The 25,533-nt window shown below is 48.5% G+C and overlaps 1 protein-coding gene across 1 annotated transcript in view; it reads left to right on the top strand.

Moving 5' to 3' along the window:
• The window catches only part of CACNA1H (calcium voltage-gated channel subunit alpha1 H), a 174,583-nt gene that overhangs the window by 91,113 nt on the left and 57,937 nt on the right, over window positions 1–25,533 (top strand). The window contains exons 10-14 of the mRNA XM_080980107.1: window positions 60–245; window positions 1,706–1,823; window positions 5,011–5,166; window positions 21,756–21,846; window positions 22,813–23,021. Of these exons, the coding sequence (XP_080836233.1) occupies window positions 60–245; window positions 1,706–1,823; window positions 5,011–5,166; window positions 21,756–21,846; window positions 22,813–23,021 (760 nt within the window). The remainder of the gene's footprint in view (window positions 1–59; window positions 246–1,705; window positions 1,824–5,010; window positions 5,167–21,755; window positions 21,847–22,812; window positions 23,022–25,533) is intronic.

Here is a 25,533-nt window from a genome sequence, read left to right as displayed (position 1 = left end):
AGTTATTATGGCCCTAGCCATTCATGCAAGTTCAGACAGCCTCTTGTTTCACCCCGCAGTGTCTGGGAGATCATTGGCCAATCGGACGGAGGCCTCTCGGTGCTGAGAACCTTCCGGCTTCTCCGGGTCCTCAAGCTGGTACGTTTCATGCCCGCTCTCCGACGCCAGCTGGTGGTCCTGATGAAGACCATGGACAACGTGGCCACCTTCTGTATGCTCCTCATGCTCTTCATCTTCATCTTCAGGTATGTGCCAGCATGCGTGCGCAACCCCTTCCTCTCCAGTTAATTGCTATGTTTTGTTTTTTCCATTCATCTCCGCTGCCGCCTAGATTAGAATGACAATGGTGCCCCTTTGCCGAGCGGTGCGTGGATGACAGCTCAACTCACAGTAGACTGACAGGCTGGATGCTCGGCAGATGGATTCCCCTCTCCTCAGTCTCGCTGTTCCACCAGATCCTGCCACCCCAGAGACAAATGAAGGACGCAAAGTGACAACAAGAGCGAAACAATTGCTCCGTTGTTCTTGATCGATGGCAAACATCATTGAGGCAGCTGAACTGAAACCCAGGATGTCATCTCTAGAAACAGAACGGGGAGGGGGGTGAGAATGGTCCTCCCCCCCGCCTCAAATTGGCTAGAAACTCTCGATTTGCATTTGTTATGCAAAGCGCGGTAGCTATTTATTTGACATTTCCCTCCATCAAACGTCAACTTCGTTTGCAAAATTCCTGGAGGGGTGCGCTGCAAAATTTGGAATATTTCCAGGTAAAATCTAGCAGTCGCTTTGTGCATTTCAGGGAAGCACGGAACAATTATTTACCCAAAGGCAGAGGAATGGGGGGGAAGCAAGGAAGAGGCAACATGGGATTTGTAGTCCATCAGTCCTGCAATGCGCCTTGCTGGTGGAAGTTGGTGTGAAACAGCATTTTCCAACCTCTGGGTCGTACGTGACCTGCAAGCGGGTCTCGAAGCCCATACAAGTGAGTCGTGGGCTGTTTCGTTTTTGCCTTGGATGCGTCAAATCTCACTTATAAAACAGGCAAAACTATAGTTACAATGCACGAAACCAATGGCTGCTGTGGGATGCTGGTGTGGTTGCTCGAGAGCAAGCAGGCAAGACTCCAACCTGTCTTTTCCAGGCTTTATTATTAATACAAACTATTTACAGTGCAGAACGTCGCAAGTCCATGTCTGCTCAGTCGCTAGCAGAATCTGGGAGTGGCCGGTCCTTGTACCTCCCCCAGCATAACAGTCATGTGACCCCCATCCTTCTCCTCCCCTCTCTGCGCCCAGACCTCCTGCACAGACTGGGCGCTGGCAAAGGGGTACTTCCCTCCTCTCTGGTTTGCTCAGGCTCAGTGTTGGGGCTCTCCCTAGCATCTCCTGCTCCCTGCACCCCCTCCCCACTGGAGGCGGGGCTTTCCTCCTTGCCAGAGGAGGAACTGCTTCCCAAGATATTCCGAGGCTCCCTGCAACACAACTGCCCTTCCACCTCTCCCCTCTGAGCTGATGGCAGTTCCCTGACAGCTACCAAAGGCCTGAGGTCCAAACTTTGTGTGTCATTGAACCAATTGGTCACCATGCTATGTAAATTTGAAGTTGTGGGTTCCCATATGGAAAAGGTTGGGAACCATTGGTGTAAAGCATCCTTGAACGTTTCATTTTATTTACAAGTTCCTTCCTCTCTCCTTCTCTCTTCCTAGCATTCTTGGCATGCATCTTTTCGGATGCAAGTTTGGCTTGAAAACAGACACAGGGGACACGATGCCGGATAGGAAGAATTTTGATTCCTTGCTGTGGGCTATCGTCACTGTGTTCCAGGTAAGACCCCAAAGGCTACACCTTCCCACTAAAATACAGTGGTACCTCGCAAGACAAATGCCTCGCAAGATGAAAAACTCGCAAGACGAAAGAGTTTTTCGTTTTTTGAGTTGCTTCGCAAGATGAATTTCCCTATGGGCTTGCTTCGCAAGACGAAAAACGAAAACGTCTAGCAAGTTTGTTTCCTTTTTCTTAAAACCGTTAATACCCAGGGTGACTTCGAGGAGCAACTCATAGCACACGGTGTGGTAGCCCTTTTTGAGGTTTTTGAAGACTTTGGTGATTTTGAAGACTTTGGGAAACCGTGCTTCGCAAGACGAAAAATTCACAAGACGAAAAAACTCGCAGAACGAATTAATTTCGTCTTGCGAGGCACCACTGTACGTGATACACTCAGAGGCTGTTCTTTAGGAGTCAGATGGACAATGAAAGCCACCATAGCTGTTCTTCAGCAGATTTTACTAACAGGGAGGGGAAGTTCTAGAACAAAGCATAAGGAGACAGACAAGATCTCACGGTCCCATCTGTTGCCAGCACCCAGGGGTGGGGAGGAAGGAGGGAAACGGATGGAGCACACATGCATATTCAACTGCCTAACAGGGTCCATGTCACCTAGGAGATCACAGCGCCAGAGGTAAGAAAAGAGTTGTTCCATTGTCTGCAGAGGTCACTTCCTGATTCCCGATTTTCAACAGAGCCCAGTGACAGAAGCACGCAGCTATATATGTAAACCATTCTGAAATACAGCTGTGTGCTTCCGTCACTGGGCTCTGCTGAAAAGTGACATGGGGACGCGGGGGGCGCTGTGGGTTAAACCACAGAGCCTAGGACTTGCCGATCAGAAGGTTGGCGGTTCGAATCCCCACGACGGGGTGAGCTCCCATTGTTCGGTCCCTGCTCCTGCCAACCTAGCAGTTCGAAAGCATGTCAAAGTGCAAGTAGATAAATAGGTACCGCTCCAGCAGGAAGGTAAACAGCGTTTCCATGCGCTGCTCTGGTTCGCCAGAAGCGGCTTAGTCATGTTGGCCACATGACCCGGAAGCTGTACGCCGGCTCTCTCGGCCAATAAAGCGAGATGAGCGTTGCAACCCCAGAGTCAGCGACGACTGGACCTAATGATCAGGGGTCCCTTTACCTTTACCTTTACGTAGTGACATGGAACAACAGCCTAAGAGGGCTCTGTTGCCTTCCCTGCCCTGCTCAAAGACCCCGGCTGACTATAGTCAGAAGCAGTTTGCTGCACCGAGCAGATCTTTTTGGTCTGAACTACCACAGCTGTTGTTCTCATACACTGGTGGGCAAAACAGACCTGCCCTTCTTCATTAGGAGTGACATTGTCTTTCCAAGTACAAGATCTGGGCAGACTTCATGTCACAAATGGCCTTTGGAGGACAAGTAACTTGAAAAAGCTTCTCCAGAACAAGAAAAACAACCGGCTCTGCCCGCCTCAGACCAACCTGTCTCGGTAAACAAGAGACGGCGATTAAATAATTGACTGCCGGGAGAAATTGACATTGGCGTTGTACAGTTCGCGCCATCCATTGCCTCATTTTAATGGAGGTGCCGCCGCTATTGTCACTGCAAATCTTGCGGGTAAATAAATCCGGCAAAGGAGTTGAGCTCTTGCAGCTGAGGTTAATGGGAGCCATGTTGCTAAATCAAGCCAGCATAGCTTCCCTGCTGGGCCAATACCCTGTTGCGGGTCGCTCCAGCTTTGCGGCAGTTCTGAAGACGGTTGTCTTGGCTGAGGCTGGACTAATTGAGGTCAAAGAGTTCTTGTCCTCCACTGATATCCCAAATCAGCGGCTACCAGCCACCATGGCAAATTTCTGCCTCTGACTGGGAATCACAAGCAGAGAGAGTGCTGTTCTGCTCAGCGCCTGCTTGCAAGTTTCCCATTGGAGCATCTAATGGGAGCATCTGAAGGAGCGTCTCCACCCCCATCGTTCTGCCCTGACACTGAGGTCCAGCTCCCAGGGCCTTCTGGCTGTTCCCTCACTGCGAGAAGTGAGGCTACAGGGAACCAGGCAGAGGGTCTTCTTGGTGGTGGCGCCTGCCCTGTGGAATGCCCTCCCATCAGATGTCAAGGAAATAAACAACTATCTGACTTTTAGAAGACATCTGAAGGCAGCCCTGTTTAGGAAAGCTTTTAACGTTTGATGTTTTATCGTGTTTTTAATGTTCTGTTGGGAGCCGCCCAGAGTGGCCATCTAGTTGGCCCCCATGAGAACAGGATGCTGGACTAGATGGGCCCTTAACCTGATCCAGCAGGCTCTCCTCGTATATATAGTGGTACCTCAGGTTACATACGCTTCAGGTTACAGACTCCGCTAACCCAGAAATAGTACCTCGGGTTAAGAACTTTGCTTCAGGATGAGAACAGAAATCGTGCAGCGGTGGCGCGGTGGCAGCAGGAGGCCCCATTAGCTAAAGTGGTGCCTCAGGTTAAGAACAGTTTCAGGTTAAAAACGGACCTCCGGTACGAATTAAGTACTTAACCCAAGGTACCACTGTATTGCAAAGGACAGGCAGCAACGGGAATCCCAGCAATGGATCCTTTCAATCAGAAGGATCCCTAGCAGCTTTTTCAGACACTGTGTCTACAATATCCTCCTGGAAACCTGAGTCTCAGTGAGGTATGGGAATTGCAGTTCCTCATCCCAGAAAGTGACCACCTGTGTGCCTTCAGATTAGAGCTGGAGTACTGGAGGGTGGAATTTAGACAGCAATTCTAATCCCCTTCGAGTAAGGAGTAAATTCATCAGGACTTGCTTTTGAGTAGACATGGTTCGGCTTGCCCTGTTCGTAGTGAGTTTCTAGGGGTGTTGCCTGGCAATGTTTTGCGAATATTCATTTTGCAGCCTTCAGTTTTTGAGCTCAGTGTTTCCCTTTCAGTTCTGAGTTCAGAAATTAAACGTTACCGCCTGCACAGTTGCGAAAGTTTGCTGGGGAGTCCCTCTGGGAATCCATGTAACACATTTTCCCTTCAAGACAAGTTTTGTGGACTTTTAGGAGTTGGAAACCCAGTTCCCAGTACCCTTTGTTCTACCTCTTTGTTCTTTGGGGGTAGCCACAGAAAAGGCTCTGTCGTGGTAGAAGCCCCCACCTGAGATAAAAGCCTGCTATTCTGGACTGATCTCTCTGGATCTCTGGATCTGGTCTCTCTCTCTCTCCATGTTGTGTGCAGATCCTCACCCAAGAAGACTGGAACGTGGTTCTGTACAACGGGATGGCCTCCACCTCTTCCTGGGCGGCTCTCTATTTCGTGGCTCTGATGACCTTCGGAAACTACGTCCTTTTCAACCTCTTGGTCGCCATCCTAGTGGAGGGTTTCCAGGCCGAGGTAAGGGAAGAGTCGCGCTGTCAAGGCTTCAGGGAATCCTATTCCTCTCACAGTAGGGTGCCAGGAAGCAAAAAAACTAGAAGAGTTCTTACCAGGTAGTTTATTCAATATCCACAGTGGCAGGTTGAGAGGAGTTCCCTACCAGGACAGACTTTGCTCATGTGCTCAAGACATCGATTCTATAAAACATATTTTGCTGCACTGTGCGAAATACGAGCAAGCCAGGGCTGAACTGATATTACCCTTGCTGGTACCTTTCTTGGGAAAATCAGAGGCTCACTATGTCAGGTTTCTATTGGAAGACCGGACAAACACTAGAACATTAGCAGTGGTGAAGTTTTTATCGGTGGTTGCAAGAACCAATGATCCTTATCTTTTGAACAAAATGCTTGTTTAACCTGGAGGTAGACTGTATGAATTGTGCATTGCTTTGTAACGATTTGTTGGGTCTCTGGACCTTAATAAAGATTCATGATGAATATTCACAGAGAGAGACAAAGGAATGCAGTCTCTCTTAGTTATCGGCAATGCTCCAAGTTAAGTCCCACCCCCTAGGTCCCTCCTATTGTACATCACCCCGGCACCGGCTGATCTGTGCTTTCTGCCTTTGAGTTTTCTGTTCTATTACTCTCAAGGCATGCCTTGTTCTGGGAGAGAGAGGTTGAGGAATGCTTTCAAGAGACACTGAGTCTGTCAGCTGTCTCTCCCCGGTGCTTCTTCTTCCTACTGCTCTCCCAATTTTTCCCAGCTCCTCCCCTCTGCAGCCTCTGAGCTATGACCTTCTGCAAGCCACTGTTCTAAATCTATACTGTCCTCTTCTTAGGAAGGTTCCCACCATCCTTCCTCAGTCCAACCCCTTAAACCCACCAAGCAGGTGACCTGGCTTTTCGCTCGGTGAGCCAACCAAACATTCAGTTCGGATGGCGGTTTTGACCACCGGCAGTTGTTAAGGCCTGGATGTTACCCAACGTGTCCAGAATTCTGGACAAATGTGGAACTCCCTGCCACAAGGTGTGGCGGGAATCGATAGAGACGGTTCGTTGACCTACGATGGGGATGAGGAGCCTCTGGCCCTCTTGATGTTGCTGCACTAGTGGTTTATTTAATTTATTATTAAATTTCTACCCCACCTCATCGGCACATTTGGTGTTGTCTGCACTGACTGGCAGCAGCTCTCCAGGATTTTTGTTTAATTGTTTTTACTAAAGATTTTCTTGGGTAACAAAATTGCATGCAGCATCTCTGCTTTCGGTTCATAGAGACCTTTCTACAGATCAGTTACATTTGAAGTGAGACCCTAATATTACGGATAGTGCAAGGTTGGTAGAGAAAGAAGGGGGGGTAGTAGACTTTCCATTTTTTACAGTGTTTGTATACCCCAGATGGGCAGGGTATAAATAAATGATGATGATGATGATGATGATGATGATGATGCAAGGTTTTTGTGTCAGCGCCATGTGGGTAGGTTCTCTTTCTATTCATTAATTAGTTTTCATTGCCAGTGAGAAAGATTTGGGGGGCCCAGGAATGGCTGGTCACCTTCGGCTGATGGCAGCGAGTTTTGTTTGTGTGTTTTCCCAAGACAATAATGCACACTCACAATGGAAAGAACTCACAAGCCCCCTCCTCTCAGCAGCCAGGAGCAACATAACTAAACACTGGAGGGACCTGTCAGGAGTGAACATGGACCACTGGTACCCATCCGTTTTTCTAGCCTTACTAGAAAAACTAACCAACAAATTGAAACTAGCATGGGACAAACAAAAGAAGGCACCTTCACCCCGGTGTGGCTCCCCCTTATTACATACATTACATAACACCATTCTTGAAAGACCTACATTGGTTCCCAGTACGTTTCCAAGCACAATTCAAAGGGTTGGTGCTGACCTTTAAAGCCCTAAACGGCCTCGGTCCAGTATACCTGAAGGAGTGTCTCCACCCCCATCATTCAGCCCGGACACTGAGGTCCTTCTCTGAGGGCCTTCTGGCAGTTCCCTCACTGCGAAAAGTGAAGTTACAGGGAACCAGGCAGAGGGCCTTCTCGGTAGTGGCACCTGCCCTGTGGAACGCCCTCCCATCAGATGTCAAAGAAATTAACAACTATCTGACATTTAGAAGACATCTGAAGGCAGCCCTGTTTAGAGAAGTTTTTAATGACTGATGTTTTATCGTGTTTTTAATCTTTTGTTGGAAGCTTCCCAGAGTGGCTGGGGAAACCCAGCCAGATGGGCATGGTATAAAAATTATTATTATCATTATCATTATCATTCACAGCCCAACAAAACAACAACAAAGCCCTCCGAAAGCATATGGATCAATATGGCTAATTTGACCTAACAACCCCTTCCCCTCTTACACAACAGCTGTCCAGGATTTGAGATTGGGTTCTCTCCAAGCCCTGTCTGGAGTTGCCAGGGACTGTTCTTTATGCAAAAGCAGGTTCTCTTTACTACTGAGCTACAACCCTTCCCTGAGAAAGTTCCTAGTCCTCATTGTTCTGAATACAGAAGGGTGGTTTAAATAATATATACCGTATTTTTCGCCCTAAAGGACACACTTTTTCCCCTCCAAAAATGAAGGGGAAATGTGTGTGCGTCCTATGGGGCGAATGCAGGCTTTCACTGAAGCCTGGAGAGCGAGAGGGGTCGGTGCGCACCGACCCCTCTGCTCTCCAGGCTTCGCGGACCTCTCCGCAAGCAGCGGGAGCGCTCCCGCTGCTTGCGGAGAGTTGCCTGCATGCTGAAGCCTGCGCGCGCCGAGCTCAGCGCGTCCAGGCTTCGCGGACCTCTCAGCAAGCAGCGGGAGCCAGCGCTGGGCTCCCACGGCTTGCATAGAGCTGCCTGTTTGGCTGCTGGGGTCAGGGGAAGCTCGGGCTTCCCCCGCCCCAGCCCCATGCCTGGGGGGGGGAATAATTTTTTCCCCTTTATTTCCCCCCCCAAAAAAAAACTAGGTGCGCCTTATGGGACGGTGCGTCCTATAGGGCGAAAAATACGGTATATACAGTGGTACCCCGGGTTACATACGCTTCAGGTTACATACGCTTCAGGTTACAGACTCCGCTAACCCAGAAATAGTGCTTCAGGTGAAGAACTTTGCTTCAGGATGAGAACAGAAATCGTGCTCCGGGGGCACGAAAGCAGCAGGAGGCCCCATTAGCTAAAGTGGTGCTTCAGGTTAAGAACCGTTTCAGGTTAAGAACAGATCTCCAGAACGAATTAAGTGCTTAACCCGAGGTACCACTGTGTAGGACATTCCGCCTTATACCAAGTCAGGCTGTTGCTCCATCTAGTTCAGAACTCTCTACAGAGTTATCCTGGATTTCAGACAGAGGGTATCTCACAGCTCTAGCCACAAATGCTGGGGACTGAATCTGGCACCTTCTGCGTGCCAAGGAGATGTTTTGCCACTGAGCTGCAACCCTTCCGCCACATTGGGACCTTCTAAGGCTCTGTTCCTTTCTGTTTTTGTCCTTCTGCCTGGGCTCTGATCTGCTTTGACATCCAGCCACACCCCCGTCCACATCCCCCCAGGACAAATCCATGGCGACATTTGGGATTTAAGTGAGAGTTACATCCCCATTTCAGCCTGAGAATTATAACGATCTCAATATCATATTTTATCACGGAGCTTTTATGAAGCCATTAGCGTATGGAAATGATGTTGAGCCTTACCTAAACCCAACCCGCTTGAGCTAAGAATAATGACTTAGAAGAAGGGCTTTAATCACATCGGGGGGAGAGGAGAGAGATATTACTTTTCCATGTTCCTTAAGAACAGAGCGGCCGTTTACCATTTTAGAATACTCAATCGGCATTAGCCGCGGAAAGATTCAAGTGCAGAATGAGAAACAGCTTTGCTCTTCAGAACACGAGTCCTCAAGAGGTGGGAGGGGAGAAGGCGGACAGAGGATGGATGGATGAATGTTTTCGGGCTGTTTCTTTCTCAGACAATCGGTTCCATTTTCACCTGCGGATGGAAAATGGAAATACAATGGTACCTTGGTTCTCAAGCTTAATCCGTTCCAGAAGTCCGTTCCAAAACCCAAGGCACACTTTCCCATAGAAAGTAAGGCAAAATGGATTAACCCGTTCCAGACTTTTAAAAACAACCCCTAAAACAGCAATTTAACATGAATTTTACTATCTAACAAGACCATTGACCCATAAAATGAAAGCAATAAACAATGTACTGCAGTCACACAATCAATCAATCAGTAGCTGAACTGGGTTTCCACACAGTCACAAAAACAAAACAAAAAAGCCGAACAGTCACAAAAAACAGAAGAGCCGCAAAAACAAAAACACAAAATAAATAGCAAAAACAGACAGACTTCAGCGTAATGCTCAAAACAGAAGTGTAACACTCAAAACAGAGCATCTTCGGCTTCCGAAAAATGTTCGCAAAGCGGAACACTTACTTCCAGGTTTGCAGTGTTTGGGTTCCAAGTTGTTTGAGTACCAAGGCGTTTGAGAACCAAGGTATCACTGTAGAGCAGATTCCCTTAAGTGTGGAGGATATTTGAGAGAGGGCCTTATCAGGGCTGAGTCTGAGGGGCACCAGGAATTAGGAGCTCTGGACAAGTAAGTCAGAACTTTAGGTCAAAGGGCAAGTCAAGACAAAAGGATAGTAAAAAAGGAGCCGGCATTTGTCCACAGACAGCTTTCTGGGTCATGTGGCGAGCATGACTAAACCACTTCTGGTGCAACAGGACACTATAACAAGTGCCAGAATGCACAAAAACACTGTTTACCTTCCCTCCGCAGTGGTACCTATTTATCTACTTGCACTGGCATGCTTTCAGACAGCTAGGTTGGCAGGGGCTGGGACAGAGCAATGGGAGTTCACCTTGTCACAGGGATTCAAACCGCTGACCTTCCGATCGGCAGGCCCAAGAGGCTCAGTGGTTTAGACCACAGCGCCACCCGCTCCCCACACTAAAGGATGGGCTAGGTGGGTGGGTCAAGAAGTAAACTAAAAGGCCCGATGGAAGAGCAATTCAAAACCAGAATCTTAACCAAAGGTTTGCCCTGTCCACAGATCCAGCACAGGCCTTGACATTGTGTCCATCCCAAGACTACTCAACTTCGCAAGCTGGCACTGTCAAAATACCCCTGTATCTGTGGTGTGTGTGTGTGCAAGGCCAGATTTTGTGGCAGGTAGCCCTGCTGACTACCTGAAGCACTGGGTTCAAGGGGATGTGAGGCTCTTGATGCACCTTTCAGGAGTTTTCCACTCCACAGCTGAAACAAACAGTGCTAGACGCCGTTCATTTATTCATGGCATGAATTAATTCAGAGTTACCGATCCCAGTGCGCAAGTTAATCAGCTTATACCGCAGAAGCAAAGCATGCATGCAAATCATACACCGGAGCCTTCAGAAGCTAACTGCCTTATACAGAGTCAGACCGCTGGGCTCTTTTAAGCTGGAAATCTTCTGAATTGCAAACCTGGGAGCTGAGAGCTGATCCTTCAAAGCATCTGGAAGTCTATGAAAGGGAAGGGGTGTGGCTCAAGGAGTTACCTGTCACCAGCCTGAAACGTCCTCCTTTGCCAACCAGGCCATAGTGCAACTTGGTGAATTTGGACTCTGGATTTAACAGTCGTATTGGGGGGGGGGACACGACTTTAGATAGCCAAGTGCCAATATGATCCTTCAGTTGTGATGCAACTTCTCCTTTACCATTCCATGTTTTGCAGCTGCTTCCACATTCCTAGTATGCTCAAGGGAAAAACATAATAATAATAATAATAATAATAATAATAATAATAATATATTTGTACCTCCTATCTGGCTGGGTTTCCCCAGCCACTCTGGGAGGCTTCCAACAAAAGATTAAAAACATGATAAAAAATCAGTCATTAAAAACTTCTCTAATAATTAATACCCTGCCTGGTGTGCTTTTGAATTGCTAGGTTGGCAGGAGCAGGGACCGAGCAACGGGAGCTCACCCCGTTGTGAGGATTCGAACTGCCAACCTTCTGATCGGCAAGCCCATGAGGCTCAGTGGTTTAGACCACACCAGTCGAAGCTCTGCCTAGTGCTTTTACTTTTAGCCAAAATAACATCTGAGGCCGAAAACTCTGGCCCATCCCCAATACTATCAGATTCTCTGCATTGTCCTCTGTCTCCTTTTCCCATTGTCAGGCAATAATTGCCGCCGCTCTGAAGGAATTGGTGGCGGCAGCTGCTGCCGCTGCCCGCCTGCGTGAGGGAGAAAGCCTCAATTAGAGCTCCTTTGAAGAGTGAGGGTTTTGCTTGAGGGAATCCCGCGCGTTTAGCTCTGGCTGATTGAATTAAAAATGGCAGAACGGTTGCTGGCGAGGGGCTTCGTTAAGTTTAGCTCAGATCACGCTGGCTAATTGACTTAAACGGCTGCGACGAGGCACTCTGCTCCTTTACGGCAGGCAGGAGTGCCTCTGTGTCATCGCTTGGCGGCCCTTTTCTCCAAATTTCATTTGGGATTACGCCAGTGGAGTCTTTTCCCTTAGGGATGGCTTCCCTCTATGGTGACCGGTCTCCCAGTGGCAACCTCGTAGCGAATTTAAACACATGTTTGATGAGGACATCCTTCTACATCCACACAGCTATAGCGAACGCTAGTTGCCACCAGGGACGGAGCAAGAAAAAACTCCTAATATCACCTTTAAAAGCAAACCTACCATTAGTCAATGGAATCAATCTGGATTATTGGTGAGGGGGACATTGCGTTAGTTGACGTTCAGATCAAGAGTCTTTAGAAGCTAAAGCAAAAAACCCCAGAAATTTTATTTCAGCATTTTTAAGCAGATTTGAATGCTTTGAGTTCTATTGATGCTCACACTTCCTGTTTAGTCTTAGTTTTGCTAACCTGATACCCTAAAATGGAAAAAGGGAAGGCGAGGGTTCCAAAAACATTATTTAGGTGTTGCCCCAGCCACTCTGGGCAGCTTCCAACAAATTAAAACCCAGTAAGACCTCAAACATTAAAACCTTCCCTCAACAGGGCTGCCTTCAGATGTCTTCTAAACATTAGATAGTTGTTTATTTCCTTGACATCTGATGGGAGGGCATTCCACAGGGCTGGCGCCACCACTGAGAAGGCCCTCTGCCCGGTTCCCTGTAACTTGGCTTCTCGCAGTGAGGGAATCGCCAGAAGACCCTCGGCACTGGACCTCAGTGTCCAGGTACAATGATGGGGTGGAGATGCTCCTTCAGGTATACTGGGCCGAAGCCATTTAGGGCTTTCAAGGTCAGCACCAACACTTTGAATTGTGCTTATAAACATACTTGGAGCCAATGTAATTCTTTCAGGACTGGTGTTATATGGTCTCGGCGGCCGCTCCCAGTCACCAGTCTAGCTGCCGCATTCTGGATTAGTTGTAGTTTCCAGGTCACCTTCAAAGGTAGCCCCACATAGAGCGCATTGCAGTAGTCCAAGTGAGAGATAACCAGAACAAGCACCACTCTGGCGAGACAGTCTGTGGGCAGGTTGTTAGAATTCCTGGTCTAGGATTGCAGTCATGGAATTGTTGTCTTTCACATGATGATATATGTTTTGACTCCACAAAGTGGGAAGTGATGGAAACAGGATGTTTGTGTTACTGTGGTCCATGAAGTGGGACTATTGTCCTTTGTTCTTTTTCTCTTTGCTCTCTGATGCTAGAGAGAGAGGGAGCCATGTTGCAGTACTCCGTGTGTGTTTATATGTAAATAAAGTAGATTAGCCAAAATGCTGAGTTGCTGAGGTCTGTCATGCATTATGCACAAACTCTGTGGATCCCTAAGTGTGTCGGTGTCTGTTGGCATCGGTCGCTGTGATGTTCAGGCAGAAGAACGGTTTTGAGGCTCCCGAACAATTGACCAGGAGGAAGAGAACATGCCAGTCTCTCTACCAGGGTCCTACACGAGCGTAGGCTGAACTCCTGACACAGGTAGGGTCTCAGCCTGCATACCAGATGGAGCTGGTAGACAGCTGCCCTGGATGCAGAAGGCTGCAAGCAGGACCTGAGTCAAAGAGCAACTGGTATTCAGAAGCACTACTGACAGTGGGAGGAGAAATCCCCACCATGGCTAGTAGCCATTAAGCTGAGTTTAAATCCATTTTGAATTAATGTCCAGCTCTTGGCCAGAGTGTCTTCTGAGCCAGCGCTGGAGCTTATGCTGAAATCTGGTCCTCAGCTGTGTTCACATCAGAGATGTCCGGGTGGGGGCAGAGGTTGGATATACCAACATATATTTGGGAAAGCAGCCCAGATTTTCTGGGAAGAGGGTGGCCCTGTCTGTCATTCACAGCTTCCATTTGCATTTCTACAATGGCTGGCTTTTCCTAAATAATAATAATATTTTTTAAAAAATGGACAGTTCTGCCATACCAGCAGCTGTGTATTGGCTCTATTTGTCTCCAATCACCCGTCTGTTCTCTGGCACATCAGTTTTGGCACCAAACTCTTTGACTGGGATTGATGGACACATCTAAGAAAGGGCTGGCTGCCAGGCAGGCACTGGACTGGTCAATTGCATCTGGGCATCCAGGAAGAGGACGATGAGAGGGCAGCGAAGGGTCTTAAAATGTGAATTTAGCCTCCATGAGCAGCATGGGTGGAAGGAAGAATCACGCTGGACATTTGGCATTGGCCAAATGGGTTGATGTCCAAATTTTATTTGAGGGTGGGGAGGGAGAAAGATGGCTGCAGAACCTGGGGGAACATAGATGGAGGCATTTCTTATCAGGGTTTCTGGCCGACGGCTCCTTAGTTAGCAGGTAGCCCAGAATGGCTGGTTGACATTTCCATAGTGGGTTGCACTGGTCACTGTTCCTCATTGTGTTAAAAGCATGCAGTGATGCACACTTTCCCCTAATATGATGCCCAGTGCCGGATTCATGTATAAGCTAAACAAGCTATAGCTTAGGGCCCCAAAAAAAATTAAAGGGGGGAAAACTGGATGTAAAGTTCCAAAATATAAGATAAAAAACAAATAAGATGAAACCTACATACAGCAACAGTGTTTTGTGTTGTGTAGGCTCCTATGATGTAAGTGTTAGTATCTCAGCTCACAGTCAGAGGTAAACTGGCCTCCCCCGGGCAACTGAGTGAGATACTTGATGACCTCTCCGCTGCGTCTCCCGGCAGGCTAGGTCATAAACCGGCGATTTCCCTCATTAGATGTGAGGAAAACACACCCTCTGCTTCTCTGCTTCTCTCCCTCCCTGCATTCTCCCCAGGGAGGGGAAATGAGACAGACAGGAGTCCTTTCTACATGTTTTATTCCTGTCACTCAACAGTACATAGAAATGTGACTGCACCCTTCAGTCTCCATCAGAAGAGTCTCACACTCCTCCCCTGTACTTCCAGTACAGGTCAGATGACACACTGAGCTAACATCCGGTGCTCAGTACAGAGAATAGGCTCCACCTTTTCTCCAACAGTACATCTGCAAAACATAACATCCTGTTTTGCATTCCAGCCATCTGGAGCTGGCTTTTGCCTTGGTGCTTTTTCCCAACAGTAAGTAATGGGCCCCTCCTGCTAGCCTGCTCCCTAAAATTTCACTGGTTTGCTCATTTCTATATATAGGGTGCCCACATTCTGCATGTGCAAATGGCTTTAGATACCTATTAAGTCCATCAATTACCATATAGCATATATTCAACACAAAAACAAACATAGAAAGGGCCCCATTACCTTCAGGAGCCTAGGGCCTCATCAAACCTCAATCCGGCCCTGAGGATGCCTTTCTGAACACATCTGGCGACACAAAATTCACCCAGTTGCATCACAAAATTCAAAGGGGGGGTGGAATGTGAGTTTTGAAGGAAAGCTACATTACGTTTCAGTTCACATACAGTTTGGGGAAGTGTGAAATAGGTAGGTTTGTGTTAAAATGTGAACTGGGGTGAATTTCATTTTAAAAATTACACAAAGATGTAAAAATCACATTTGTTGCCTACTTCTGCCTCCCACCAATGGTATGTCATAGAACCCAGAGGATCGTCTAATTGAACCCCCCTGAAATGCAGGAATCTCAACTAGATCATACATGACTGGTGGCCACCCAACACCTGCTTAATAACTTCCAATGAAAGGGAGTCCACAACCTCCCGAGGGAGTTTGATCCATACCTAGTGTGATGGCCTGGGACTCGGGCTCAGACTCGGAACCAGAGGAGTCTCAGTCCGCACCAGATCCTTTGCCTCAGGCATTATCTGAACCAAGTCTGAGGCCTGATCCTGAAGAGCCCCCGTCTGTGCAGGTTCCCCTGCAACAAGCACCAGCTGGGCCGAGTCAGGGGCCTGAGCCTGCCCTGGCTCCAGATGTGGGGATTACCTCGTTGCCTCCAGCTGGGCCATCACTTACAGCTGCTCCACTACCAGTTGGGTCAGGGGAGGCTGAGGTGGCCCCTGGGTCTAGTAACCCACCGAAGTCTCCTGAGCTGCAGAGACTCAGGTCTGAGAGAAGGAGAGACCTGAGTACTTGCTGGAGGAGTGCTCGCCTTCGGGCAAGACAGGGAGGTGAGTCACCAGGAGATCAGTACCAGCCATTACCCCAACAAAAATAAAAAGCTGTCGGACCCCGCCCCAGGTTGTGGGAGCAACATTCCTGTTTGCCAGAACCTGCCTGTGATCCTGTGCCTGACCTTGCCTGGTTTCCCGCCTCATGTCCTGCCTTGGCCCTGTCAGACTGACTCCTAGTAGAACCTCCGGATTCTGGACCAGTCCTGGATCGTGTTTCAAGGGTTACCCCCTTGAAACCACCTAGGCCAGAGAGACTCAGTTTCAAACTTCTGCTGAGCCATGAAGCTCATGACTGAGAGCAAACTCACACAGCTGTCTGTCTGTCATCTTCCAGGACTGGCCAACATGGTGCCATCCAGATGTTGCTGCACTGCAACTCCTGTTGTTCCTTATTGTCCGTCTTGCATCCTTCAGCATCTGGGTGGCCGCTGGTTCCCTAACCCTGACATCAGACTTGCTAACTCAGAACCTGAGCTTCCTCCCCCTACCCCACTTCTTAGAGGAAGCAAAGAGAAAGAATTGCGATGCATTAATTTCATTCAGCAAAATAACGTATTGCGTAAGCTGAAGGGCTCTCTTCCAGATCCTCCAATTTCCTGTCTGTGTTAATGGTGTGCATATACAAAGCTGGGAATTGGCGGCCTTGTGTGAGGTTCTCCATAAATATGTAATTATAGACCCAGAAAGAAAGGGGAAAGGGGGATGTGCTTTGTTGCTGGCGGCTAAAGGCTCCTATTGGAGCTGTTACAGGCTGTGATTTAAATGTACATAAAAGTTTTTTTCCCCTAAAAAAAAACCTGAATTATTCATTTGGTAGCACAAAAGATTTCCAGGGAAAAAGTGCCAAAGCCATCTGTTCTCCCTCTTCCTTTAGCTTCATTCAGGAGGAAGATTGAACAAGTTGAATCTAGAGGCAGTTCTGCGTGTATATTCTGTGTGCTCCCTCCCTTGAATCTAAATTTCATAACCAGAGTGAAGGGTCTGAAACTGATCGGCAGCAACGAAGCAGATTTTGGTTGAACGGGATTATTATTCATTATTATTTTTCATTTCATTTCTACAGCGCTGTATATTTTTAAGGGGGGGGGATATCAAAGCTGTTTACAACCCACATTAAAACACCAAATGAAACAAGCCAGAATAAAACGTTACTGGAGGAAGTGAAATTATAAAGTACAAGTTCGAAGCAACGTAATTAAGAGGAAACTCAATTATCTTGAAAGATTTCAAAATAAAATGTTGCAAAAGAGGTCAACTACAGATTGTGCATAGGAAAGTTGACCCCCCCCCAAAAAAAAAATCAGACACTGGCTGATTCCCTCCCCACCCCACCTCCACTGCCTCCCAGCTCCCCTCCTTCCTTCTGCCCATCATAATGTTGGGATATTCCATTCCACCTTAAGGAACGGGCATGATTGTTGTGTTGTTTCACATGTCTGTTTACACTCCAGCACAGCTTGCTGGGAACTTCCGTTTGTGTATAGCTTTTGCTTATGCTGTCTTGCTTTGGACACGAAAGGGATCAGACATGTTTCCATTTGTCCTGCTGTTTGCCAAATAAACTGCTTGTAAATATGCTTACACTACCTCTCCTGCCCATAGCTGTCAAGCGTCCCTTATTTGGCGGGACAGTCCCTTATCCCAGCACCATGTCCCGCTGCTGTCCCTTATTGATGATGTCCCTTAAATTTCCTGGGTTTCAAAGGAAGCAGCTCCTCTCCCTCCCTCCCTGCCGGCCAGGGAGGAGGGAGGCTCCAGCTGTGTTGCTTGGCTGCGTTGCTCACCCAATAAGAAGTCTAAGAACGACTGGGGGGTGGAGCTTGCATGCCTTGTCCTGATCAAATCGGCTGCATTGCCTGGGAACTCGCCTTTGCTCAGCGCTTCCCAGCAGAGAGATGACAGTGGTTTTCCTTGAGGCTTGAAGCTTCGTTTGGCTGCTGGCTGGGCTTTCTGCCTTTGGCTCAGAGGGGCTCAGAAGTCAAACATACCTGTGCCCAGAAAATCCCTTATTTTGGCTGCTGATCCCTTATTTTCGAGGCTGCTGGTCCCTTATTTTCAAATCTGTAAGTTGACAGCTATGCTCCTGCCACTTCTGTTTGCGTGTTATCTCTGCTGAGATGCTTCAGCTTTTGAAGCTGTGGGTCACAGATGCTGCAACAAGCACTGGAGATCCCCCGGCACACCGGCCATGGGCTGGAGCCAGCTGGGGAGCCAATTGCCCCCGATTCCTTTGTTGCTTGCCAACACATAAAACATAAGATGAGCTTCCTGGATCAAGCCAATGGCCCTCTAGTCCAGCATCCTATTCTCACAGCAGCCAACCAAATGCTTGTGGGAAATGCTTACTCGTAGCCGAATAAGATTGTCTTCCATAAACACGGTTTTAACAATGAGTCCATAGGTGGCTGTGGAGGCCAATTCTGGATCCACATGTCCTTCCACAGTGGGGACATTGGTTTCCTGGCGGGAGTTGATCATGGTGTGGATTTGCCAAGCGTGCCTTCTTCCTAGCACGTTTCTCCCTTGCGTCCTGAGTTCGAGTGTCTTCAAAGCCCATTACACCTTTGATCAAGGCTGTTGCGTGTCGAGGTCCTCCAATCCACCCCCAAATGATTCACACTTCACACATAATTTTTGTTTAAGGTTTTTGGCATAATTTTGGCCACAACTTTATTAAAATACATAAATGTGAGTGGTTGCTTAGGCATTGGTTATGACTATCTGTCCCCATGCCCAAGGACAGAACTGACCTCCGGATTCCAGCGAAAGCCAGTAAGGGAAAACAATATTGGGGAGAGCATGGAGCCAGGCACCAGAGCCTCACACACACCCCATGCTCCCTGGGGCTTGCACGGCCCTAAGCCCCCTTCAGGGGTATGGACGAAAGAATGGCAAGCCCCTGGATTCCTTTAACGGAATTCCCTTTCCGCAGCAGCATTGGAGGGGCAGGCACTGCCAATCCTTACCCCTCCACCAACCAATTTTTTAACCAATGCCTAATCGCAACCTTACAAGTTGTGACGATTTGCTACGCAGTAGGCGAAAACCAAATGGCAGCAGCCAATCAGCCAAATGGACAAAATTCCTACCAGGCCCCTGCCCCAAAAGCAGGCGACCCCAAGACAGGCATAGCAAGGTCAACCAAGATTCCAAAAATTAGGGAGGGTGGGCGGGTGATCCGGTGCACACAGCAAAAGTACCCAGTCAGAGCTGCGTGACTTCAATTTATAACCTTTGGTCCAACCCCCAAAATGGCAACACCAAAATTTGCTCAACAACCCAACCACCCAATCACTGCAGATGGTCATCCAAACTAACCCGCCCAGCAACAAAGGGGTGGCCTTCCAGACCCCACACATGCTCTCTATGAATGAGAACACACTTTCTCCAAGCACGATCTGAACACAAGACTCCCCTCCTGTGTCTTCCAGCAACTGGTTTTCAGAAGCATTGCTCCTTCCAACAGTGGAGGTATTTCAGAGCCCCCATGGGCTTTTTCATCCATGAATGAATGAATGAATTTTATTATTACGGTCACAGATCAGTTCCGGCTCACTTACAATATCAGAAAAATCATAAAACACAACATTGAATACATTGAATTGCAATTGGGTTTAACAGAGACAATTCAGATATAATGGCGGTTAAAAAAATATACATTAAATCTTGATCACTAAAATATAACCTAAAGTTGTCATTTAAAACCTTAATCATTTTGGTAGTACAACTTGTTCCCTGAGTTTTATGGCAGTCGCACGGAATTTGGCGTGATCTCTAGATCCTTGTCCTCTACCAGGAGTTTTAGACATTGGAGTTCCGACCCGTTTGGAGATTTTTGTATAACAGGAGTGATAAATACCGAGCGTATATCCCCGTAGAAACGGCAGCGTAACAAGACATGAGAGACAGTTTCTACCCCCATCAAGCCGCAGGGGCAGACTCGTTCCACGTACGGTTTACCCTCGAATCTGCCCTGCAATAAGGCAGATGGCAGCACGTTGAATCTAGCGAGGGTAAATGACCGTCTGTGTTTGGGTATTTGTAATTTTAACAAATAATTTGCTGGGGTAAATCCTCTCCCGTTACATCCATGAATTTGTCTAATCGTCTTTTAAAGTCCTTGAGCCCTTTGTTGTCGTTTTTGTTGTTACAGCATTTTTATTTCTGACGTCTAGTAGTTTGGTGTGTCATCCAGTGTCCAGGTTCACCGGCTCTGATAAGGTTTAGGAGGAATGAGTATCCAGTCTCGGCTCACGGAGCAGATTAAAAACTCTTAAGATGCAGACATTTCCATCCCTGCGTTGAGCCTCCCAGTTCTCCTAGTTGTGGGCATTGTGTGACGGGGAGAGTTCCAAAAATGCGCTCCAAATCTCTTGGAAGCTAGTATTTTCATGCAGTTTATAGAGCAGGGTTTTCTCATGGCTTGCTAAACGCAGGAGTTCTTGTATCCAGTTTTCCACGCTTGGCCTTTCCAGTGTTGGAGGATTATTCTTAGAAACGTTTTCTAGTCAGGAGGCTGCTGGCAGGCCACCGCCTGGTAACAGAAGCTCATCTTATTGCTTTGGCATTTAGAAAAATGTATATATTATCCTTTCTAGCAACAAAATGGTGCTTGATCCCAAGAAAGCGTTTAGTCCCAAGGCTAGCAGAAGCAAACTCCCTTTTCTTCAGAACACACGGAGATCCTACTGGATCAACTACACTCTGCATGAAGGCATCCTTTATTTTATTTGTCCCAATTCTTCTAATGTTCAGTTTCGCCAGATGTCCACGAGTTCTAGTCAGCGAGAAAAACTTTTCTCGATCCTCTTTTCCCATGACATGCTTAGATTTATAAACATCCACCATGTTGTCTCTTGCTGTTTAGTCGTTTAGTCGTGTCCGACTCTTCGTGACCCCATGGACCAGAGCACACCAGGCACTCCAATCTTCCACTGCCTCCCACAGTTTGGTCAAACTCATGTTAGTAGCTTCGAGAACACTGTCCAACCATCTCGTCCTCTGTCGTCCCCTTCTCCTTGTGCCTCCAATCTTTCCCAACATCAGGGTCTTTCCCAGGGAGTCTTCTCTTCTCATGAGGTGGCCAAAGTATTGGAGCCTCAGCTTCAGGGTCTGTCCTTCCAGTGAGCACTCAGGGCTGATTTCCTTCAGAATGGATAGGTCTGATCTTCTTGCAGTCCATGGGACTCTCAAGAGTCTCCTCCAGCACCATAATTCAAAAGCATCAATTCTTCGGCCATCATCCTTCTTTATGGTCCAGCTCTCACTTCCATACATCACTACTGGGAAAACCATGGCTTTAACTATACGGACCTTTGTCGGCAAGCTGATGTCTCTGCTTTTTAAGACGTTGCCTCTTACTTAAACTAAAAACCTCCAGACACTGTAACCTTTCCTCATAGGCGAACCACTTCTTCTTGTAGCCCCCACTTGCACCTTGATTTAAGTGAGTTTACCATCCAAAACTGTGCATGCTCAGAGTATTCTCTCCTCGCCCCTCCCCCCCATCACCTGTATGGAATGGCTGCATGGAGAGGTAGAAGAAAATGCTTAATGCTGACCTTCAGAACTGAAGTCATACAAACGGCCATCTAAAGGGGGCGCTGCAAGGCCATTAAATCCAGTGTCCAAAACAGGGTGGTGGGGAACTGTGCTCAGTCCAATGGCCACATTTCCGTCTGAGCCAGGGGCCACTTGCCTGCCATCTCAGCTGTCAGCTTCCTCCTTCTCTTCCATCTCACATTTGCCCTTGTAGAAAAGAGGATGGAGATGAAACTAGAATCAGTTGGACCTGCCTGCAATTGGCTTTGGCCAGGGGGCCGCAGGTCCTTCATCACCCCCAATAATCTATTTGTGGGGCTGAGCGCCCACAAAGTCAATGGGCAAAGTTGAAACCCTTCGTTGCGGGCACCCACAATCTTTGGTGCAAGATGGCACCTATGGCTCCAGCTCCGACCTTTCATGGACACTTGCACCACCTGCTGTTGGCCTCCTGCCTTGCATCTTAGCAGTCTCTTATAGGTGCCAGCCACTGCTGAGTTCAGCATTGCAAATTAATTTGGTTTCTCTTCACCCACCCAATTTTCCCTCCAACAGGGTGATGCCAACAGATCCGACACCGATGAGGACAAGACATCCATCAACTTTGAGGAAGAGATTGAGAAGCTGAAGGAACTCCGTGCTTCTGGTAAGCTGGGATGCCATTCCCATGGTGGGGCGTCTACAGGTCCATTAAGGTGATCGAGGTACTGCGCAACCCAACCGAGTCTGCCCTCAGCCAGCCAGCCCCTCGCTCACCTGCCTGCCTTCTAACTTACAAACACCCCAGGGGGTTTCCCTATCAGCTTTGTATGAAAATCCCCACCCCAGATTTCTACCTTTCACTGTCATAAAAATCCTCTAAGCGGTTTATGTAAAAGCAATATAAATATGATAACATTCGATTTTAAAATTCCAAACAATGACATACAGTGGAACCTCGGTTGTCAAACGCTTTGGAAGTCAAACATTTCAGCTTTCAAATGCCGACAACCCAGAAGTGAATGCTTCCATTTTCGAACGTGCCTCAGAAGTCGAGGCGTGTTTCTCCATTTTTTCAATGGATTTTGCCGACCGGCAATTGCGCCTCGGTTGTCAAACGTTTCAGAAGTCAAACGGTCTTCTGGAACGGATTATGTTCGACAACCGAGGTTCCACTGTACAGGCAACGTGTGATTGTGCATCACAAAACCAAGCAGCCGGCAAAGCAATGAAAAATTAAAAGTCCTACAGAGGACATTTCAGGACATGATGAGTTCTGTTCTCCAGCTGATTCAAATTACAAACACAGAGCTATTGGGAAATGGGAGTCTGTTTGCTTCCGCCATTGATTGCTGGAGAAGGCATTAGCTGTCATTGGAGAAAAGCACTTTGCGAGGAAAAGAACGTCAGATCTTCATGATGTCTAGATCCTTGGTGGTTCTCTTTTAGGGTGGGGCAATCCACCCTAAAGTTTTGAGAAAGTTTTCAATGCTCCTTTTGGTCCATGTGCTTCAAGTGTCCAGCTATAAGTCAGAATAGCATTGTACATCCCCAGCAACTCTCGTACTGAGGCACCTGCTGAGAATTTGGCCGCTCTGTCCATGCCCTTGACAAGAGCTTTTCCCTCTTCCAGAGCTGAAGATGTACTCTCTCGCCGTCACCCCCAATGGCCACCTGGAGGGCAAGGGGAGCATGCCCCCACCGATCATCATGCGCACTGCTGCCACGCCCATGCCCACCCCAAAGTGTTCCCCGCACATGGACGCCGTCTACCCCTTTGCAGACTCCAGAAGAGGGAGCAACGCTTCGATCGACCCTTTGAGCTTCGACCAAAAGTCCTTGGTATTTTACAAGTGTTGCTGGTAGCTGACATTTGGGCAGAGCAGGGCGGGTGGAGGCTACTTTGCAACTGGGCACACAAAGTGCTCGGGACCCCCAGTTTTTGATGGATTGCCTCTCCTCATATCCACCACCCTGGGCACAGAGATTGGCAAGGGGGTCCTTCTCACCTATGGAAGGAGGTTTGCTGGATGGTGACACAGAACAGAGCTATACCTGTGGTGGGGAACGTTTTTCAGCAGAGGGGGCCAAATTCCCTTCTGGGCAGCTGTCCAGGGGCCGCATGCAAGTGGTGGGCGGGGCAGAGGCAAAAGTGGGCGGAGCAATGAATGTAAATTTTACCTAGTGGAGACTGGTCCTTGATGGCAAATGGGGCACTGCCCCACCAAGCTCAGACTGCCCTCTGCCAGCACCCCACTACCTGTCTTCTAACTTATAACCAACGCCGACTGCACCTGTTGGCTTCCACCACCTCCTCCTCAGTGTCAGCGTTTTATTTAGCTATTTTTATTAGATTTATAGGGACGCGGGTGGTGCTGTGGGTTAAACCACAGAGCCTAGAGCTTGCTGATCAGAAGGTAGGCGGTTCGAATCCCCGTGACGGGGTGAGCTCCCATTGCTCGGTCCCTGCTCCTGCCAACCTAGCAGTTTGAAAGCACATCAAAGTGCAAGTAGATAAATAGGTACCGCTCCGGCGGGGAGGTAAACGGCATTTTTGTGCGCTGCTCTGGTTCGCCAGAAGCGGCTTAGTCATGCTGGCCACATGACCCGGAAACTGTATGCTGGCTCCCTCGGCCAGTAAAGTGAGATGAGTGCCGCAATCCCAGAGTCGGTCACGACTGGACCTGATGGTCAGGGGTCCCTTTACCTTTACCTATTAGATTTATAGACCACCACCCCTTCATCATAAGATGAAAACACAAGGAGATAATTAAAAACAAAACAGCAAAAACAATACATTCCCCTTCCCAAAGACACGTTTAAAAGGCTATAGGATATCAGTCAGCCAAAGACCTGGTTGAAGAGGCACGTTTTCTCCTGGCGCCAAAAGATGTATCGTAAAGGCGCCATGTGAGACTCCCTGGGGAAAGCATTCCACAACAGGGAGCCACCACAGAGAAGGCCTGTTCTTGCGCTGCCATCCTCTGGACCTCACATGGAGGAGACACACGAAGAAGGGCCTCAGGGGATGATTGCAGGGTCTGAGTCGGTTCATATGGAGAAAGGCGGTCCTTGAAGTATTGTGGTCGGTCCCGAGCCATTTAAGGCTTTGTAGGTCAAAACCAGCACTTTGAATTGGGCCCAGAAGCTAATTGGTAGCCAGAGCGGTCGGGTCAGGATCGGTGCAATATGCTCTTGCCCTTGTAGAACTCAGCAGGTGGGGAGGTTGCGAACAGGGAAGTCGGGGGGGGGGGGAGATGGAAAAGCAGAAAAAATACATTACTACATCATTAACTGCATTCATTCACAAAAGCACAGGCATCCTGTCATTGGTAAGCCAGCTAACTGTAGGGTTTAGTAAGCCAGACTTATGGAGGGCACGTCTATGAATGGCTACTAACCCTGATGTCTATGCTGTGCCTCCACTGTTGGAGTAAGCAATACTTCTGAAAATCAGTTTCTGCAAAACCACAGAAGAGGAGAGGGCTCTTGTGCTTGCAGGTTTCCCAGAAGAGACATCTGGTTGGCCACTGTGAGAACAGGATGCTGGACTAGATGGGCCACTGGCCTGATCCTGCAGCCTGTTCTTAATTTCTTCCTTCTACCCTGTTTCCACAGGATGTGGCCAAGCAGCAAGCCTGAGCACAACTGCGCTCTTCCCAGTTGTCACACCCAGAAGCTGGCCTTCAGAGGTGGACCATCGCCATCATGACTAGGGGCCAACAACAACCTTTCCCTCCGTGGAATAGCCTTATCGTCCATGGCTCACAGCCAGGTTGTCGTTGGCTACTTGCCATGATAGCATCCCCTGCCCTGACTTGCCCTGGGTTGCTTGCCTTCTTCTGGCCGGGGGTGGGGAAACTGTGGCCCTCAATCTATCACCGGACGCACATACTGTATTTTTCGCTCCATAAGACGCCCCTAGTTTTTAGAGGAGGAATGCAAGAAAAAAATATTCTTTAAAGGGAGCGCTGAGCAGTCTGTATGCATCCCAGGCTCTGCTCATCGCTCCCTGTCACGAGCCGCGAGGAGCGTGTGTGTGGCACTTGCAGGCTTTTCCCCATGGAGGGAGAAGGGCTGCCCTTCTCCCTCCTCGGGGAAAAGCCCCCAAGAGCCGCACACACGCTCCGCGCGGCTCTTTAAAGGGAGCGCAGCTCTTGCGGGCTTTTGCATGAGGTGGGGGAAGGGACTGAGGGGCTGCCCTCTGTCCCTTCCCCCACCTCCTGCAAAAGCCAGGGATAGCCGCACGAAGCCTCCTCAGGGCAGCGAGATGAAGGCTCCCCGTGCCCTGAAGAGGCTTTGCACGGCTAAGCCAGAAGCTAGAACAGCAAGAGGGAGCGCTGCACAGCGCTCC

The sequence above is a fragment of the Podarcis pityusensis genome, assembly GCF_964106645.2.
Source record: "Podarcis pityusensis genome assembly, chromosome: 14".
Lineage (NCBI taxonomy): Eukaryota > Metazoa > Chordata > Lepidosauria > Squamata > Lacertidae > Podarcis > Podarcis pityusensis.
This window is presented reverse-complemented; position numbering and strand designations above follow the sequence as displayed.